The sequence below is a fragment of the Grammomys surdaster genome, unplaced genomic scaffold, assembly GCF_004785775.1.
Source record: "Grammomys surdaster isolate TR1022 unplaced genomic scaffold, NIH_TR_1.0 126182, whole genome shotgun sequence".
Taxonomy (NCBI): Eukaryota; Metazoa; Chordata; class Mammalia; order Rodentia; family Muridae; genus Grammomys; species Grammomys surdaster.
Genome location: NW_021620988.1, coordinates 2,815,164 through 2,836,445, shown reverse-complemented (window position 1 = coordinate 2,836,445; position 21,282 = coordinate 2,815,164). Strand labels below are relative to the sequence as shown.

The 21,282-nt window shown below is 38.6% G+C and overlaps 1 protein-coding gene across 5 annotated transcripts in view; it reads right to left on the bottom strand.

The window, feature by feature from the left end:
* Clcn3 (chloride voltage-gated channel 3) overlaps nt 1–14,928 on the bottom strand; it is a 73,593-nt gene extending 58,665 nt beyond the window's left edge. For 2 of the 5 annotated variants that reach the window (XM_028757723.1, XM_028757726.1), the window contains exons 1-2: nt 14,395–14,928; nt 7,551–7,726 (exon numbers count right to left, since the gene is read on the bottom strand). In XM_028757723.1, coding sequence (XP_028613556.1) covers nt 7,551–7,710 — 160 coding nt within the window. In that variant the 5' untranslated portion in view covers nt 7,711–7,726; nt 14,395–14,928. The remainder of the gene's footprint in view (nt 1–7,550; nt 7,727–14,394) is intronic. The other 3 variants (XM_028757724.1, XM_028757732.1, XM_028757728.1) reach the window with 3 other exon arrangements.
* Nucleotides 14,929–21,282: the final 6,354 nt, after the last annotated feature.

Genomic DNA, 21,282 nt, shown 5'->3' with positions numbered 1-21,282 from the left:
ACACACACACACACACACACACACACACACACACACACACACACACACACACGATTACCTATTGTTATAAACTGGAGTCAGATTTATAGATCCCCTTAGAAAGTATGTTAGTTTGGGGCATTAACACTTCATCATGGATAGATGAGGGGCCTACAAAGTGCCACTCCCCGCTGAGGAATTACTGGCAGTTAATGGTTGCTGAATGAAGGTGTCGCTCCTCCCCTCCCCCACCCCTGGTGATGTAGCCACTGAGAAGTTCTCTGTGATCCAGCAATATCCTCTCACTCATGTTGATGTCAGAAAGCCTAACTGAGTCAGTGGATCACACAAAAGGCGGAAGTGAAAGTTGCAGTTAGACAATTTGGGAGAGAAGGATTTCATTAGGAAAGGGAAGAGCAGTGAGGAAAATGACTAAAATTAATTATATACATGCTGGACATTTTCAAGTAATATTTTCACTGATACACGGAGCTTTCCTTGCTACGGGATATTTGACTATTGTACATAGAAACACTAATTGTTAGCAAAACTTAAATAGACATTGTGCTTGTCAGATGCAGTTAGGTGTGTCCTTAAGAGAGGCAGTTTGGGTGTGCCTCTAAAAGCCTTCAGTGTAAGATTGTAAAGAAGGCAAAGTTCCTGCCTATTTTAAAGCAAGGTGCTTGGGAGAGGTCAGGTGGTCTTTGCTCTGTGACCTGAGGCAAGTCAGCTGGATAGCCTTGAGCTACCTCACCAGAAAGGTGAAATGATTCAGTCCCTACAGACGTGGCTTGTTGGCTTGGAGCCCACCCCCCATGATGTGACAAGGTTCAGCCTGCCAACTGGACCTTTGTTATCTCCCTGTCTCTCTTAAAGGAAGGAGCTCTGGGTAAGAGAAGTAGCCAGCAGGACAGATAAAACTGTATTCAAGGAAAGAGAGCTAAGGAGCCCTCTTGGGTTTGGAGGAGCTCAAGAAAAAGGTAGACTAGCTCTGTAGAATGACACAGGTACAAAGAGATTCCTAAAGAGTTTAGTTGTAGGATCCAGGCTTGTAAACAGGTATTTTGGATACAGAAATAATTTTAATTCAGAAATTAAAGTTACCTTGCTGAGCTAGCAGATTTTTACCTCCTGTGTCATTATTGGTATAAATCTTAGATAATCTAAACAGTTACATATTATAATTCCTAATCCTTTCTGAACCAATGGAAAACAATCAGGAAACTCTCCTGCTTCCTCCTAACCATAGGCAGTCACAGCCAAGGCATAGACACACTGCAAATACTGTACTAATTATCTTCAGGTTGTATATAAAAAATAAAGTGTTTTTAAATGAGTCCTGGGTCCAAAAAATTTCATTATATACATGCAAATACTGACCCCAGCCCAGCTATAAAAAACTCTGAAATGTAGTCTTAAGCATTTCAAGCAAAGACTATTCAGCCTATATTGGGGAAATAATACCTGTATTCCAATCCCAGATAGCATATGTTCCAAAATATTTCAACAATTAAAACATCTTTTTTTTAGATTTATTTATTTAATTTATATGATCCATTACAGATGGTTGTAAGCCACCATGTGGGTGCTCGGAATTGAACTCAGGACCTCTAGAAGAGCAGTCACTGCTCTTGACTGCTGAGCCATCTCTCCAGCCCCAATTAAAGCACCTTACATTTGTATTTTAGTGTTTCTGGAATATTTTTAAGATTCTCTATATAGATGAAATTAAGGTAATTAGGAGTAAGCCTTCTCAACTCTAACATTCAGTTTTACACAATCCAAAAACCTCAGAGATCATGCCAGGTAAGCATTTAAGACAAGACAAAAAATATACACAAACTCTTATTTTAAACACCATAATTTTACATCAGCAACAAAAAGCAACTGCTAAAGATTCATCTCTTTAAACCCATGGTTGCTCATAGTTTCACTCCATTCTCAGGAACTGACTTCAGCTGAAGACTTCACTAAGTATGACTCGAAGGTCCTACTGATGAGTAGTAACCATGGCTTCATTGGCAAGGATGCTAGAACCATATGGTTTTCTTCAGTGAATCCATCTCTGGCCACAAAATTTGCCCCTTCTTCCTGTTACTTGCAATAAAAATGTTTCCACTTTCCAAAGAGTTTTAATTTGCTAAAATGATTCGCTCAAATTGGCTGCACTTAAGATACAGCCTAATTTTTTGGCCTTTCATTCACTTTTTTTTTTGCTGATACTAATAGCCATCATTCTTAACAATACTTGTATTTTTGTTAACTATATGTTCTAGATTACTTTGGTATTTACTTTGAGCAGACTTCATTTTTGAGATTAGTAAACACATTTCTTAAAAGATTTATAAACTATACAAAACCAGTTATCTCATGGATGAAGTCCTGAAGAGGGTTTTCTCTAAAAACTTAAAGCCCACCCCAGATCTAGACCTATATCCTTTTCACTAGAAATACAGGTAATGTAACTGATAACTTATTTGCATGCTCTCATAAAAGGAATGTGTTCATATTAGGATTAAAGAGTTTAGCATATTTAAGCAGAACACACAGCCTGGTCTACAGAGTGAGTCCAGGAAACCAGGGCTACACAGAGAAACCCTGCCTCAAAAGACAAAAAAAAAAAAAAAAAAAAAGCAGAACACACACACACAGAAACAGCTACTATTAACTGATTCTCCATCAGTTAGCTATTCTTTTAATGACCCAATTTATATCACTTGTATAAAGATCTCTAGAGCACTCTTCCAACGATTATTATTTTTTAATAGGAAAACATAAGGTATGCAGAGGCTGACTTGCCAAAAGTTACACAATAAGCCTGAGCCAGGATGTAAATTAAGGTTTCCAACTAGAAGGCTCCTAATATCACCAACACACACAGTAACACATTACTGGTACTTTCCAGCAATTGGTTTTTATTTATGTTGCTTATGTGTTTGGCGGGGCTTTGTCTTGGGAAACAAATGGTCATGAAAAAAATATTTATTCTCAATTGCTTGTTCTACCATTCACTGTCGTCACTCTTTAAACACACAAAACTGAGATCTTTCCTCACATTTGTCTGAATTCATGACGGTAGATAAAAGGTTCCTGCTTCTTCCAAACACCCCTTTTCTGCTCCTGTTGAAGATCATAGCTACTACACTGAAAGAACGAACACTCACTGTCTTCCAAAAGGACATGCCTGTTTCAGAGATTCTTATTCCTTACTGCAGTCCTTCATGCATTACTTCCCCCTGTACAACAATCTTAGCAATTCAAAGGTGTATTAAAATAAAATTCACTGGGACTGGTGAGATGGATCAGTGGGTAGCACACTTGTCACCAAGCCTGATGACCTGAATTATATGCCCTCTAACCTACATAGACAGAACTGCATTGCCAAGTTATTCTCTGATTTCCACATGCGGCAACATGGCATGCACATACACACAATAAATACATGCTACAAAACGTCTTTAAAAGGAAACAAATTTATTGTTGAGACATAGCATTTAGAGTATCTAATATCAAGCTTAAAATATGCAATTAACTTTGAGGATAGAATCTATACAGAAAACACCAGTATTTGTGTTGCCTAAGGGCATTCCAACTTCCTCCTTAATATAGTCTTAATTTTATTTGGTTGGTAACATACCTAGATCCAGTAAAGGAATTATGACTGTTCTAACTAGTCAGTAATGTCATTTCCCTTTGCCAGTGGCTAGTCTTAGTTTGGGCATGTTGCCAGCTTCTGGTCAGTGACATACAAAGAAGTCTATTGGTGGGTTCGGTTTGAGAAAATTTATCCTCTTTCTACTTACTCCTCTTTTTAAAAGTCTGAGTAAAGGCCTCACTAGCACTTGATGACAGTGGGAAGACGGGAAGTACTAGATCCTTCTGTTCCTTCTACTTCCCTGAGTTAATTTTACACCCCACATAAAGAACCAAAGAGCTAAAGAGAGAAAAAAAAAAAAAGAAAAAGAGAGAACGCTGTTTATTTTACCCAATTTCTCAATTTATGAGTGCATATATTCTAGTTTATAACTGACAATAAATGGCTCTTTTAAATTAGGCAGAAAAATCAGTGACTCTAAGAAAGCAAATGGCTAATAAGTAATGCAAAGTACTGTCTTTTTCTATCAAAGAACATCCAAAGGAGGCAGCCTAGAGGTGTGACTATTGTGAAAAGCAATAAAACAAAGAGGTAGGCCCAACAGTCCCAACCATTTTTGCTAGTGCCATTTCCAGACTCATAAACAGAGTAACTGAGAAAGGCAGAAGGTGACAACTGATGCTTCTGACAGTTTTGAAGGGGTCAGAACTCAAACTCTGAAGTACAAAAGCACCACAGCAATGTGAATTTGAATTAACTGATACCTAGAGAAAAGAGATGAAGTGGCTCACTTTATTCTGAAAATATTTGATTCTCAAATGAGAGAAGCAAAAAGCAAACAAGCAGTCATTATAACAAAAAGCAGACCTGTTAGCAATCTTAAAATGCTAAAAGAGGCAAAAAGTGGGCCTCAGTGCCTTCTATGAAGACCTCCGGTACACAAATACAGCAGCTCTCTACAAAAAGCCTCAAGAGCAAAGCCCTAAGAATAATATGATTCTAAGTGAAAGAAAATAACAGAAAAGTCTGAAAATCATGTTGTAAATTCTCTTGCAGGATTCGAGACTGACTGTTTGCTGGGGAAAAATTTGAAAGTTCCCTGGTAAAGATACTGCCACTCAGAGAGACCACAATTATCTGTATACAGTATATAGTATTCGGTTAACAATTACAAAACCTACCAGGATCTAAAGCCAAGAAAGATCCAAAATGAGAAGAAAAAAATCAGGAAACAAATGGAACCAAGGCTGACCCAGGTACTGAAATTCTCAGAGACTGATGTCAAAAATGTGATCAATATATTTAAAAAAGCAAACATAAAAATATGGAGACTTTCTCAGAACACTGAAATATACTTAAACAAACTGGAACTCAGGGTAGAATAACAAAGTTACTAACTGCAATATTCTTGTATTTTACAGAGTGGATAAACTCCATAACACTGACACTACCAAATGCTGACAAGGAAGCAGGCAACCAGAATTCTCAATCAAATCAACAGACACATTGGAAGACAGTTTGGCAATTTCCCATAATATTAAATGTACCTTTACTGTAAGATTCAGCTATGATGCAGCAAAATATTTACTCCACTTAGATGAAACATTTTCGTGAAAAGGAAAAATAAATAGATAAAAAGATGGGAAATACAGAAACACATATGCATCCCGGTGAGAAACTCTAGCACATGCACTGGGAATCCTAACAGAATGAGGAAGGAGACTGCAGAAACGTTTGCCATGGCTCATCTTTGTTCTCAACCTGATACACCTGGGACCAGGGATGTCAACTGAGAAACTGCCTCCATCAAACTGGCCTGTGAGTGTGTCTGTAAAGAAATTTCCTTGATTACTAATTGACATAGGGCCCAACCCACTTTGATATAAGAAAGGTGGTTGAAAGAGTCGGGGGGAGAGTAAGCCAAAATGCAGCACCCCTCCATGATCTCCGCTTCTGTTTCTGCTTCAGCTCCTGCCCTGGTTTCTCTACATGATGGACTGTAGCCTTGAAGTTGTAACAAACCCTTTTCCTCACCAAGGTGTTTTTGGTTAGCATTTTATCATAGCAATAGAAAACAAAGCAGAACAGGGAAATACTAGTAAAAACTGTCTGAGGATGAAAAATTAAGTCCCATTTAAGTCTAAGTCTCTCTAATACCTCAATCAGGGTATTATTAACACATAGAAAAGAACACCTAAGCATATTATGCTTAAGCAAATCTAACTATAAAACATATACACGTGCTGAGGTTTGGCAGGAAAGGGGGCAAGAACTTCAGAGACGTCAGAGAACACACACAGAGACACAGCTCCTTGGTCCACAGAGGTCCCACTGGAAGTAGTTTCCACTGTGATGCTTAGGCTTTTCTGTGGTTTCCATTTTTTTTATTTATTTTTTCATCATTTTCATGTGGATATTTCACCTGACTGAAGTAAATATTTTGGTGCATTATTACTTAATCTGACAGTAAACGCTCACTTAATATAGGAAATTGCCAAACTGTGTCCAAAGTGCCTTTCATTTTGATTGGGAGTTGCCTGCCTTGGTACTGGACCAACTAGTTATTCATACGGGAAAAATCAAATTCGAGTTCTTATTGACATTACACACAGTTAAATACAAACAGATTCCAGAGTTAAATGTGAATGACATGAGAAGAAAACTGAATACTATCTTTGATCCTCTAAAGCATTTGACACCTTTATTTTTAAATAACAATGTTCGGCAATGTAAATTTCTCTATCCTTGTCTCAACTTCTGGGATTACGTACCATCACACCCAGTTCAGAAGAATCATAAACGAGAACACAGAAAATAAGGAGAATAAAGAAAATTACTAACAAGACTTCAGTAGAATCAAGGACTTCACTAAAAGGTCTTAAGAAAATGAAGCCTCATACTTCAGAATAAGAGAAGCCATTTGCAATGAATGTATCTGACAAGTCAGAATATATAACATACTTCTATAAAGTAGAAAGATTGATCTGACACTTCTGTAGATAACCTAAAAAGCCAAGTCAACATATAAATGCATCTCAACTCCTATGCCATCAAATATAAGCTCGAAATGAGATACTTCTGTATACACAGAGCAGTTAAAATGTTTCAAACCATTAATACTAAGTTTTGGTAAAAATGTACAACAACTAAACTTTCACACACTGCAGACAAATACAAGCATAACTCCAAAAATGTTGGAGCATCTCTGACAGTCCCTGATGATGGTGAAACATGAACTCTTGATCTAAGTATTTCATACTAAGTATAATTCTCAATACATTACAGTACCTTCACTAAAAATATGCACATACATATTTTCACAGTAATACTAATAATAGTAGCTAAAGTCTACAAGGACATACATAGAAGCAGCAGTATATTTACACAATGGAAACCTACATGATGATAGAAATAACCACTGCCATATGCAACAATTCAAAAACACCAGAGACAAAATTTCATATATTGAGACTTCCCTTACATAAAGTATAAATACCTGCTAAACCAATCTAAATGGAAATCAAATAATAGTTATCTTTTAGGGTAAGAAGAGAGGATCCTAGGTAATGTTTGCTAACTAAAGGATTATATAACTTGTTTATTTTGCAGACATTCATTTATTCTCACAAGTATGATGTAATGATTGCATAGCTCTCTGAATTATACTTAAAAGCTTAAAAATTTATACATATAAAAAAGTTTATACTTAAAAAATTCAAAAATTTATTCCAATGTTAGAGACTTAGGAGGTAGTAAAAATATTTTAGCATAATATTGCAAAGATGCTAAGGCCACAGAGATGTATATTTTTAAATGGTTACGTTTAAGTCAAATTAAGTCAAATGAATTTACCTTGGCTTTAAAAAGGTACCCCAAATGTCAGTCTCAAAAAGAAAAAAGAAAGAAAGAAAAGAAATGAAACTGTATTTATTGGTATGCTCGTGACTACGATTCTCAGTGGTCATGCTGAACTTACCAGCTGCTGTCTCACCGTCTAACAAATTGTCATCTTCAGAAGTCTGAAAGTCCATGATAGCACCTGCTCCATCTAGGAGCTCCTCATCGCTACTCGCGCTTGTTATGCTGTTGTAGCTGTTTCTATAGTAGCCTCTATGGAACAGCTGCTCAGACTCCATTTAGCTGTCTGGTTATCTGGAAAAAAGGGGAAAATGGCTTCAACATTTTCCCAACATATAACAAAAATCATGTATTCTAACACCACAAAATGAAAGCTATTATCTTTGTATTAAAAAATCCTAAATCCATTCACTGTAACAATAGCTACCTCTATGATGCTAATGGTTAAAGGATGGTTTGATTTTTCTCACTATGCAGGTGTAAAAAAGAAAGAAAAACTCCTTCAAGCAGTGTTGTAAAACCACCTCCAAGATCTGCTAAGTTAAAGTGGATCAAGTGCAGGGATGCCTTTACAGTGTGCAGCTTACTGCACAGGATGAGGAAGAACTGAAGTGTGCAGCCACTTTCATATGCAGACTGGACAGGGTTTTGCAAGGAAGAGGCTCACAGGGATGCAACAAATGGCTGAAATACCAGGTCCTCAGTGGATTTTACCTCAGGCAAGCACTACCTAATTTTTAAAATTAGCATTATAACTTTAAAAAAATACAATTAACTTAAAATATTCAAGTATTTAGAGCCCAGCATCAAACATTAACCAGGGAAATTTAAAATAGTTAAAAGACTTTTATTTTTCTAAAACAAGTAAAACCAAATTATGTTTTCATTGTTTTTACTCTTTGTATACCAAAGATTTATAATTCTACATTGTTTTTTAATACATCTACTCCCATGCTTACCATCCAAATGAGAAGTTAATATAAATATGTTGACATTGGCAATAGACCTGAAAAGTCCATGTGTGGGACTGGAACAACCATAGAGGTAGTCAAACCAGTAAGGCTTGTAAAGCAAGGCTGGTTAGAAAGTCACACAAAGTACACACAGACCATGAAGGAAAAGTTCCCAGACTCCAACCAAGACTCAAGATGACCGTGACACAATCTCACCTAGTTGGGACTTTTACTTCTGCACATGAAAATCATAGCAGTGCTTAACAACAAAAGCATTCAGAAACTACAGTTGTTGGTTTTAAAAAAAGAGAAGCAAACAAACAAACTTTACTAAATAATAGCTATCTTTTTAAAACTAATTTATAATTTCCTTAAAGACTTCTTCCTGTAAGGTGACAGTCTGCGAGCTGTTTGAAAGCATTAGTCTCTTTTCCGCATCTAGCACAATGACCAGAACAGAACACAGGCAATAAACACCCAGTTTCTCATTCAGCTGAGATCAAAGAGAAATGCATTCAGTTTCAACACATGCACACCCCTCAGCAACAGCAGTAAGCTAGTCTTGACAGCTACAACTCTGCTTTAGTATTTCTTCTACTAAAACAACCTAATACAATATTCTCAGAGTGCTAATATATTGCTTAAAGCAAGTTCACAGAGTATATAGTAGCTTGCAAAGCATATTTCCTGAAGTTGTGAAAATTAGACACCCAGAGATAAAGCCTAGTGTACTATTAGAAATGTCTACTGATCTCAGCATAAGCACCTTGTCTGTCCCTAACTTATCTCTGTTCCACAGTCAGCCCTTAAAAAGTCTGATTAGTAATCTCTCCCTATTTTGTATATTAAAATATTTCATTTTTCACAGTACCTGGGAGACAAACTTCTTAACAAAGTAGAAAAAGCCATTGGCTGGCAGTCCCTGCCTAGCTTCCAGTTTCATTTTGTAATGTGTACTTCTTTGAGACTCTAGACCACGGATTTTTCCAACTCCCAATCCCATCAGGATCCTTCCTGCCTCCTGGCCCAAGGCCTTCAGTATACCTTCTATCTAGAACAGTACTTCTCTTCTTTACCTAACTTTGTTACTCATTCTTCAGTTCTCACATCAAGAATCTACTAATTAGCTAGGCATCTGGAACATTCTTGTAGCCTCAGCTACTCAGAAACTTTAAACAGGATTATCTGGAGTTCAAGGCCAACCTCGGGAACTTAAACCATCTCAAAACATCAACAACTAACAAATGAAGTACTCCTTTAGTTAAACACATCTCTCTAGCACTATGTTACACTCCACAAACATACATGCATTAAATATGAGCCAATAAGAAGGTTTGAGAGCTAATCTCTCCACTGAAGATGAGAAATTTGAGACACAAAAAGTTTAAATAACCAATGTCATACAGGTAGTTTTTTTTTTTTTAAAGCAAAGATAAAGGCTACCATAGAACTTGAGTCAAATTTGCCTATTTGACTCAAGTCAAACTCATAGCAAGTTTTCCTATTAGTTCTTACAGCTCTCTCTTTATAGCACTGACCATAGCTTTACGAGATTTTATTAATTTGCTAATCTTCTGATCTAGAATGTATCTTGTGTCCTAGTACTGTTCAATTTTTGTTTTTCATTGCATAGTTAGTGGTTAGCAAGGTATGTGACATATGTATTCAATTTCAGGGTTGTTGTTGTGAAATGGTCTCATTCTATAGCCCAGGATGGTCTACCACATAATAAAAATATTTAATTTGGATAAAGTTCATTTCATCAATTTTTCCTCTATGGATATCACTTTTGTTGTTAAAACATATAAATACTTCCCTAGACCTATTTCCCAAAGATCTTGAAAGCTAGTAGTTTAAAGGACTTTTATGGTTCTCAATAAAGTTTTGTTTCTCCTATAAAGGTGTCTAGGCAGAATTGAAGCTAATGGCTAAGCTCCAAAAGTATGTCAGTCAGCTGTATGTCTGATTAGTAAGTTAAACAGAGAAAAAGTAGGTCACAATCTGGTAAAAGAAGTAAATGAAAACCCTCCATGTCACCAACCAAAAAGGAGGAGCACAAGTCTCCAGATCAGTGAGGGCAGAGATGGGAAAGCCCGACTTCTAGCTGTCTGTACATAAGACACATTTCCATTTCAGTATTTTTTTTTTTACAGTTTTTACTAGCAAGGCATGTAATACCTTTCTGCAACTTACTGGTGAGGGAAGCCCCAGAGGTCTCCAGAACACAGGCTACTGCCACTGCCCTTGGTTTCCCACCATAACCACAAGATCCTATTGCTGAAGACAGCATACACTTTGGCTGCAGAACACAGAGAAATTAATCTCAACCTGACCAGTAAACTTCCTCCATGATGACTAGCTTTCATGGTGTTGGAGGGTGCTAAGCAAGTTACTAAGGTAGAGAAGACATCAATTGTCTTACCCAGCACTGGACACTGCATGAATAGAGAAGACATCAATGATTTTACCCAGCACTACATGCTGTAAAACCAGCTTAATAGGCAAAACGTGCTCACTCGGACACTGTTTCTTTGCATAGTCTTGGCTGTTCTGGAACTTGCTCTGTAGAGCAGGTTGGTCTTGAACTCAGAGATCTGCCTGTGTTTAACGCCACCAACATTCAGGAAGCATAGGCAGACAAATCTCTGTGAACGAGACAAGCCTGCTCTATACAGTAAGTTCCAGGCCAGCTAATGCTACATACCTTCTCTAAAAAAATAAAAAAGATCTATTATCTTCTTTCAAATACAGTGACTTTCAGTAGACACAAACATGCTGAGCATTTTAAGCATACATTATAAAAATTGATTTCTATCAGAAATAAGTAAAATTCTAAGTATTCTCATTTTGATAAAATAAAAAGGAAAAATTTATCCTGCATAAGTCATGTTTCAGTACATTATTAAAGTCCACCAACTTTCAAGAGCAGTGTAAATCATCACAGTGAAAAAAACACCACAAGGGACTGGAGAGATGGCTCACTAGTTAAGAACACTGGCTGCTCCTCCAGAAGTTCTGAGTTCAATTCCCAGCACTCCCATGGCGGCTTACAACTGTCTGGCACCGTCTTCTGGTGTGCAGACATACATGCAAAGCATCTATATACATAAGACACATAAGTAATTTTTATGAAGTTGAAAGTTTAAGAAGCACAAGTACAGTAGGATTTGTTCTAACGGGTGGGGACAAAAGAGCAAAACAATGGGGCAGGGTGCTGCCATGAGATCCAGTGGGTTAGTAAGACAGACTTTTTCAAGTTCCAAGATAAAGAGACTAATCTAACTGGTTTCTCCCAAAAGCAGCATTACTTTATATTTTGTCATTATTGTTCACTTACCATGTCAAAACTGCACTTTATGTATTTTTCTTCAAAGAACAAAAACCTAAATAATTAGTTCCCTGAAGAATATTTCTTAAACTTAAAAGTTCTTTTAGGCTTAATACTATTACTCACTAGAGCAAAAATAGGAAAACCTAAGTGTCCATCACAGATACAGAAAAAAAGTATACAACACTGCATGGCCTTACGTGAGATCTAAAGATCCAATTCAAAAGCAGAGTAGCAAGGGTGGTTCTCAGGGATGGAAGGCTGGAAGTGGGGTGGGGGGGTCCTAGTCAAGAGTACAAGGTTTCAGTTACCTACTGACCTACTTAATGTACAGCGCAATGATCCCAGCTACACTATGAGGTGTGTGCTACCTCAAACGCAAGTGTTTCTAGCACACGCATGAAAGACAAACGGATCTATGTGGGTTTGACTTAATGTTTCCATAATATACACTTTTATCCAAGTACTACTTTGTACCTCAAATATATACACACAATTATAGCTTGTGAATTAAAACAAAAACAAGCATCCAGAAAAAGGAAAATTAAACACTGCATAATTTTTAAAAGGCAAAGGGGGAGGGGGAAGCCACACACATGAGTATAAGGCTCATTGATAAGAAAAAAAGATAAAACAATAATCCAATTTAAAAGCTGCTATGGAAGACTGAGACTTTAAAAGACTACTGTTCAACTGCTCCTGTAAGAATGGGAGAGCTGACTGATTTACTTGGTTCCCTTCCAGCTGCAGCAATCCCTGAGTTCCAGCAATGCGTGAGGCAGTAGGGGCTCCTCCTTCTCGCTATACCTAACCTAGCAACACTTATCCTTAGGAATCAAAAGGAACTGTAGCCACAATGCTTATAAACAAATATGAATGTGCACATGAAGACATAAAAATGTATTAAAGCAATAGTACTGGATGGTCTTTTACTTACAAAAGTGTCTGCAACAGAGCACAGGAGTGGGATTATGGTGCCATGACTCTCACTCCAACATTTCAGTAGAATGTCACCTAGTAGAGCTTGCAGGACTGTGGAGCCATTGAGGATTGAAAGTAAGAGCTCTGGGATGACACTGCTGAGCTCAGTCTGACACTTACTGCTGTGGGACCTTAGGAATGACAATTCAATTCTTTCTCAAGTTTCCACACTTGTTAAATGGACAAAGTCAATGTATTTACTTTATGGAATTAGTGAAAAAACGAGATCTATCTCTCTCAAGAGAGAGAGAGAGAGAGAGAGAGAGAGAGAGAGAGAGAGAGAGAGAGAGAGAGAGAATGTACTCTATTTACATGTATATGATATATATTGGAAATGTCTGCTAACAATTTTGACTACAAAGCAAGTGGAAATTCTATAAAGCAGTCAGTGGTCAAACCACACAGGATGCTGCTTTGATATATGACCCACCACAGAGATCAAATCTGGCTTCCTGAGAGGTCTGAAAATTATTACCAACATGTCACAACAGGAAACAGAAAGCGTATCACCAACATGACCTGGACACTTGCCATTTTACTACCAAAAAGCCCAGAAGTCTGACAAATCTGTTCTTCTGAACTACATACATTCAAACTAGATTAATTCTTTAAAGCTTTCATAAGGTACATAGACAGCACTGTTTCCAAGTAATGACCTAAGCTATTTATACTGACGTCTTGAAATAATTTGAGCCGCCCCAAAGAAGGGCTTTGAAGTAAGTAGCAAAGGGAGAGGAAGGGGTGGGGGTTGAATAGTATCTGTGATAAATTCTGCCAAAACCATATAAATATTCAATTTGAGAAAATACCCCTAAGTCATACATCTGAATTTAAAGCCATATATAAAAAAAACCACATCGGCAGAAGCAGCACCTTTCAAAATTGTTCAACAACATATACATAAGCACTGGACTTCTTGTATATACTCCCGAACTGAAATACCATTTCCTTTAGTAATTTACAAAGGCAGGTAAAACTGATCCAAAGAAAATAATCATCTAAATTCTTCACGGGTAAAAAGTACATCTACAAAGTATCAGTTATATATAAGCCACAGCAATTGTGCAGGAACTGAATACAAGGGCTCAAAAAGGTTTGCAGGACTGAATTTTCAAATTTTATATTCGCATACACGGAGAGTTACTAAAAGCTATGGTCGCCATTGGTCCAATTGTCATAAAGAGACATCATTTTCAAAGGAAACCGAAATCAAGACCTAGAATTAGAACACACCCGATGAATACGCAATTAACTTCCTTGTGGTCTAATTTTAAAATGTCACACTTAAAAATAAAGCACATCGCATGAAAAGTTCTCTAAAGTAACTTCTGGTTCAACAAGTTTACTACCAAAACGCAAATAGTTTGTACAAAAACGACTTAATATACATAAGTCTAATACAAAAACAAAAAAAACAAAAAAACAAAAAATAAAAAAACCAAACCCCAAACATGTTTAAACTTGAGCAAACCGTAAATTCCAGATTAAGTCTGTGTTGGTACCTAGTTCTAATTCTACTTCTAGGTCCTTTGAAGGTTCCGGGAGGAAATAGGCGAGATTTTAATGGGCTGGACACCAGGTAGGTAGGTAGGTAGGTAGGTAGGTAGGTAGGTAGGTACTTCGGTGGGAACGACCACCAGAGCCTGGCCTCGCGGTCCGGTCTACCGTCAAGGTGTGAACCTGACAGCTTGGCGACTCACCTTGCAGCTCAGAGGCATAGCAAGCTCGGCGGCTGGTGGCTGCGCTGCCTGTGGACCCCGCATCTGCTTGAGATCGCGCGCCAGCCGCCCCGGGAGCTTCACCCGGACACGGCTGCCGGGTAGCCACCCCGGCGGACTTCACTGCTACGGGGCTTTTAGGAGAGGTTACGTAAATGTAGCCAGGGGGTAACTGGCGGAGGTTGGTTTCGGGGTGAAGTCCAATCCTCTGGCTCTAGCGGGCCCTCAAGTCAACCTGCCCCTGCCCGGACTTGAGTCTCCAGGCTCAGTGTAGTCTCCTCAAAAGACTCCAGGAGCAGCCGCGCTCCACCTCGGGAGGGAAGTAACGCGGTTCTCAAGCCTCTGCCCACTCCAGCCTCATCCTCCAGACAGCCGGCCCGCCCCGAGCACACCGGCACTGAGCTAGCTGCTGTGCGATCCCGACCCGACCGGCCCTGACCCGCTGAACTGGAAGAGAAGCTGCAGGAGTCGGAGCCCGACAGGTGCGTCGCACGCGCGTGACGTCACCGCGTTGACGTGAACGGCCGCTCGGCGTCCGATCGTCCCAGCACTTCCTCCCACGGCCGCACTGGGAGGCACATCTGCGCCTATTGGTCAGAATGGGAACGGTGGGCGTGACCGGGGCGTGGCCGAGAGAAGACTCCTTGGGCGAGCCTCAAGGCTGCTCCGGGCCGTCGAAGTCTACTTGTTCTCACGTCCCTCACGTTTTCCCCAGCGGAGAATGCGCTTTCGGAAGCTTGCGGTCGCCGGCTTCGTGGCAAAACCTGGCTTCCTCTCAGCCCTACCCGGACCGTGAGAAGCCGAAGCAGGCTGAAGCGAGCGTGTGACCCTCAGATTCCAGAGCCGCGTCTAATACTGCAGGGCCTATCGTGTTGGTGTGCAATGTGTTACGGTGTCATCCAGCCTTACGCAGGTCATATGTGGTTAACAAAAAAAATACCAAAGAGAGAAAATCCTGATAAATCCAAATTTAGACACCACACATTTAAAAAAAAAAAAAAAGGGTTCCATCGGGTCTTACATATTGGGTTCCTGTCGTGTGTCACAATATATAGGAAGCCTGTTCCCCTGGCTCAAGGAGCTGTATTGTGACTCAGCAGGGAGTTGCATAAATAAATGCCTGGCCTCGGCCAGAGCTTGCCCAAGAGCAGAGTGAACAGGTAGGTGCAGTATTTGTAACTGAACAAGACCTGTGGGACCAGTATGGCAGTAGCCACTGGGTGGCAGAAGTAAGACGTGTCTTGGTTGAGTGTATTTATATATCGCCTAATGAATCATATATTTACTGTCTTACATATATTAAGTGTGACTTGGGCTCTCAATGCCGGCATGTAGCCTGATTCGTTTGCAGGAGGAGCGTCTAGATTTTTATTAAGCAATAGTCACAGCCAATCGATGTTTTCTATGAAGATGACAGATTCCTTCTGTACTGTTTTAGTTCTTTTGTGAAAGATTACTTTTTTAAGAAGACAAGAAAACTATCTACTCGTACATTTGGGTTTTTTTTTGTAATACTTATGCACTGATTTGTGAGGAAAAAATTATTTTAATACGTGTGGTGGGCAAGGCTTGTGGCATACCAGAAGCACTGTGCTCTACCTCCAGCTTGACAGAAGTAAAATACTTCTTTCTGCTAAACAAACAACCACACTAGTAGTTCTCAGTCTTCACTCTCCTCACAGAAATAATTTTAACGGTTTCCTGATTAGACATAAGCCTTTCTGCATGTAGTCCTTAAATATGTGAAGCCTAGACGCACCACATTAGATAAAGTACCGTGTAGTAGCATCACCAAACAATAGGTTACACCTGAGAAATCACTTTCTTTGTGAGTCCTCTGAGATTCTTGTCAGAAAAATATGCTGACAATAAATCTCTTCTTCCAGAGACCTGAGTTGAAAGACGGCATCCGGACATCCCTGGCACTGTATAGTTTTAAGTGCTGTGACATAAACACTTGCAACAAGATCTCTTCTCTTGTCCTATGGAAGGGAGCCTCATTGACTGAGGATCTTATCAACTCCTTTAAGAGTGATCTTCTTAGGGCAGAGATAATTCTTAATAAGAAACAAACAAACACCAACAAAAACACCAGCCTGACTCTCAATATTCTTAGAACTCTCCTGTTGCTATGCAGATGTATTATATTAGAGTTCTATAGGATAAAATTCTGACACAGGTCTCACTGGTTAAAATCAAGGTTGGCTATGTTTTTTTCTTCTAGAGGCCCTAAGGGAAGAATCAACCTTGGTGATTTTGTAGTTATTAGAAAACATTTGAATTTCTTGGCTCATTTACTCCTTCATCTTCAAAGCCTTCAATGCTAGCTAGGGTCCGCCCCTATTTATTTATTGATTCTAGGGATTAGACACTCAAGGCTATCCTTGTGGAGCTGAATATGCTGCCTACCCTGGAATACTTAATTCAGCTTTTTACAGCGTTACGTCTTAGCATACATTCTAATATACTGAAAGTATTCAGAGACACTGAAAAGTAATATATATACCTGCAAAAGGTCAGTTTCTCTTTTAAGTTGGATTTTGCTATTGGTAGAAGTGAACTTAAGCAGTAATAATAATCAAACCCTGTTAATATTTAGATTGGCTTCTCCCTCCTCCTACCAGCCAACTAATTGGTTTAGGTCTCTAGGAAAGGAAAAAGGGGAAAAAATGAACTCACAGTGCAAATATATTTCTGCCAAATGTACCATAACCTGTCCATTAGTCTTCCTGGTACCTTGGAGGAAGGAAGCTAAATAGTGCCTATGACCTGTGAAAGGGCTAGGTCTTTCCCCATGCTAGTAGTGTTCCTGCTTTGAGAGTGCCCGGTTGTATTTTTTTTTTTAAATCTGGCAAAAGAAGCCAAAAGAGCACCAGGAAGCACATATGTTTCCTCTGGGTTATTCCTTTTATGTTGCTATGGACTTTCCTTGAAATAAGAAACCAGGTGCACACACCTTTAGTCCCAGCACTTGAGAGGAAGACAGGCTGCAGGTCTCTGTGAGTTTGAGGGAATCCTAGTTTAGAAAGAACAGAAGGAAGGGAAGGGAAAGAAAAGAAAGAAACCAGGTACTCCATGTAGCTTATGGTAGTCCACTTGCCTAGAGTAGATAAGACCCTGGATTTCTATGCCCAGCACCATGCAAGAACAAATAACTACAACAGCAAAACACAAAACACCACCGATGTCTATCAGGAGAATATTAGCATAAGTCTATTACTTTATGATTTCCTCCTGACACTAGCAGTATCAAGGATGTAGTAAAAATGACACCTTCTTGTCCTTTGTCCGTTTCACCCGGAAGATAAATCCCGTTATCTTGAGCAGTTTTGCATGCCTGCTTACTTTTAAGGCCCATGGAATAGCAAATAATTTTCCAGTTTTATATGATTCTTTTCTACAAAATCCTGCCTTGCATAATAATACAACCACATTTTCAAAATAGTCGTGAAGTGATTCCTTTCTCGTATTTTCTGCAGCCAAAGTCTCAGTCTTTCAGTAGTGCATGGAGGTGTGTGTATACCTGTGATCCCGGTCCTGTGAATGTCTTTAGCTTAGGGGAGCAGAGACACGAGGCAAGCAAGTTTAAGGGCAGCCTGGTTACATATAGTTAATATAGTGAATTACAGGCCAACCATGGGTACACAGGGAGACACTATCTGGAAAAATATAAAAATAAATAAAATTTTAAAAATAAAATGAAAAACAAAATAATGTCCCGATATTGAATTGTATAACAGTGTTAAAGTTAGCCTCTCTTCTGTTTCTGCAACACTGTGTACTCCGGAATATCTGGCCCGAAAGCTTCCAGTGCTCTCACTGGCTCCCACCCCACACAAGGAGTGCTGAGGTTACAGAGCGTGCCACCACATCTAGCTTAGGTTAGAGGGCTCACACTCTGTAAGGCGCTTTTATCCACTCATCCGTCTTGCTGGCAGCAGTATTTCCTTTAATAGGTGTTTGTTTCAAGAAGGCGTTACTCTCATATGGGGTTTTATGCTCTTACAGATTGTTTCCATAACAAGTTATTTTAAAGCAAGGTCAATTCTTTCGTTTTTCCCTCCATGTACCTACTGTGTGTCTGTTCTTCCATGTCAAGATGCAGTTTCTATGTTATGACTAGCTAAATAATTTTTTTTCTTAAAAGTTAGCCACTGTCAGATAGTCATTTCATAACCAACAAAGGATAGACCAATACAGAGACCAATAAAGACAATAAAAGGAAATATAGAAATAAACAGAAATATAAATGGTAATTTAATATATGAAAGATTAATATCTCCAGTCAGTGACAAAGGAATATCTAGTTTCCCTTCAAAAAGAATACAAAGATGGTTTTCATGTGGTTATTGTAGAGAGTAATTTCAGATGGATTAAGGCTACTAAAGCAAAAGAAAACTTGAGTTATTTCATAACTGGGATTGAGTATCTGCATGACAAGAGAGGAGACAGACTGACAGGATTGATCGTATGTAATTTAATTTTCCCATAGTGCCAAAGACACCATAAAAAAAGTCTTAGACCAATAGAAAACATTTGTTTATATCGTGGCAAACTAGCTTCTTCATTTTATAAATAGCTTATATAAACTGATTTTATTATGTTTTATTTATCATGTGAGTGCACACATGTGCATTCTATGGCATTACCTGTGGATCTCACAGAAAATCCTGTGAAAGTTAGTTCTCTTCTTCCACCATACAGGTCCTTGGGATTGAATTCAGGTCATCATGATTGGCAGATGCACTTTTACTGGCTGAGCCAACATAGCACCCCTAAACTGACTTCTAGTAGCACAATGTATGAAAGGCAATCAAGGCAAAACTGCAAAATTTAGGCAAAATCAAGAGAAATAGGGACTGTGAGTCCACTTCTAGGCACATTTTGTATGAAGGTAACCCAAGATACTGAACATAATTTCTAAATATGATTGACATTGATCCCCTAGCCCCAATAAATGTCGCCTTTCTGTATGCCTTTTTTTCTTAAACCAAAAACATGGCCCAAATGACACCAGGCTTGTTTTAGCTCTAGCCTTTAAAAGGATTGGCAGTTTCTGTCTTCCTTATTTGAAGGCAGCTGTTGTGGAAAAACCATCACTGAGATCACAATGCCAAGAGCAATCCTAGCTATTCGTATGAACAGACTGGAGGACACTAAGGATCTTACCACGTGAATGAAGCTGCTTGGAGCATCAAGTGAACCATAACCTCTAACTGAGAAGCTAAATGCATTACCTTTTTCCAGGCTATGTGGAGCAGAAGAACTACATGGTAAAGCCATCCTTGTCCTCCAGCTCACATAACTTCAAGGCTCCTAATTTTTAATGATTTGTTTTCCAACAATATGTATCCAAAGTATGGCAGTGTTAAAGTGGGAAACACATACATACATACATACATACATACACGTGCATACATATATATACACACATACACACATACAGACATATACACGCACATAGATATACATACATACATACAAACATACATACATACATACGACTTAGTAAGCCTGCTTTTAGGAATCCCTTTAGAAATAAAAGTGTATTAGCCCCCCTCATCAAAGAAGCCCCTTTTTATACCAAATGGAGGCCATCACAGAAAACCAGAAATGGACACAGTGCAGAAATCAACAGTATGGGAAGCATAACCCCAATGAATATATTTACATCCATAATTTTTTAATATCTCAGAAGGGGAAAGATTGTAAGAGCCAAAATTTCAGGAAGTCATCTATGAACTAGTCTCTCTTAGAAATGACTAGAACAATGATAATATCAATGGACATACTGGGGGTGGGGGGTAAGAAAATTTTAGTGGTGTTTCATCCCTAGACAGTGAACGACAGCTAACTAATGACTGCTGGAGAGGGGGGAATTAACCTCTCCCAGTGATGAGCCCCTTTATTGGATGTTGAATATACAGTGGTCAGCCTTGAATCCATATACACACAATGGAGCAAATAGGTTCTATTTACATATTTTTGTGTGCACACCCACACGCACACACACACACACACATGTAACAAGTATAATTAAAGAAGCCATCAAGTTGGGAGAAATTGAGGGGTTTGGGGGAGGGAAAGGAAGAGGAGTGATATAATTTTATTTCCATTAAAAACATTTTTAAAAGGATATGATACAGTGAGAACAAGTGAATTTTAGTACATCCATATTTGTGTGTGGGATGTGTGTTTGAATCTATGGGCACAGGTGGAGGGGGTGTACGTTAATGTGTGCATGTAGATACACAAAGATGACATTAAATATCTTCCTCACTTGCTTTCTGTTTTCTCAAGGGAAGGTCTCTTAGTGATCATAGACTTCACTAATTCTGGCCAGCTTGCCTATGAGTCTCCTGTCTTTGCTGGGGTACAGGCAACCAGCTGGCATATCCAGTCTTCTTACCTGAGTTCTAGAGATCTGAACTAAAATTGCTTATAGCAAGCATTTTATCTGTTAAGGCTCCTCCCCAGTCTGCTGATCATGGAATCCTCATATTAACCAGAGTTTGATGTTTTCTAGAGAAATGTTTAGGATCTACTGTTAAATTACTTATGTGTGTACCATATACCATAAAGAAATATGTGTCATAACCCACTTTAAATGATTAGTACTAATATTAATACTAATACCAATTACCATTAGTATTAACACTAATGAATTAGTATTAATTAGTATTAATATTAATGAATTAGTATTAGATTAATACTAATGAACATAGAAATATTTTTGTACACTTAAGACTACTAGATTGTTCCAAGGAGCAAAACTAGTTTTATTTAAAAGGAATATCTACTAGAACACTTAAGACTAAAAAATATTTGTGTTGTAAAAGTAAAGCATCAAATAGAACAGGGACATATAAA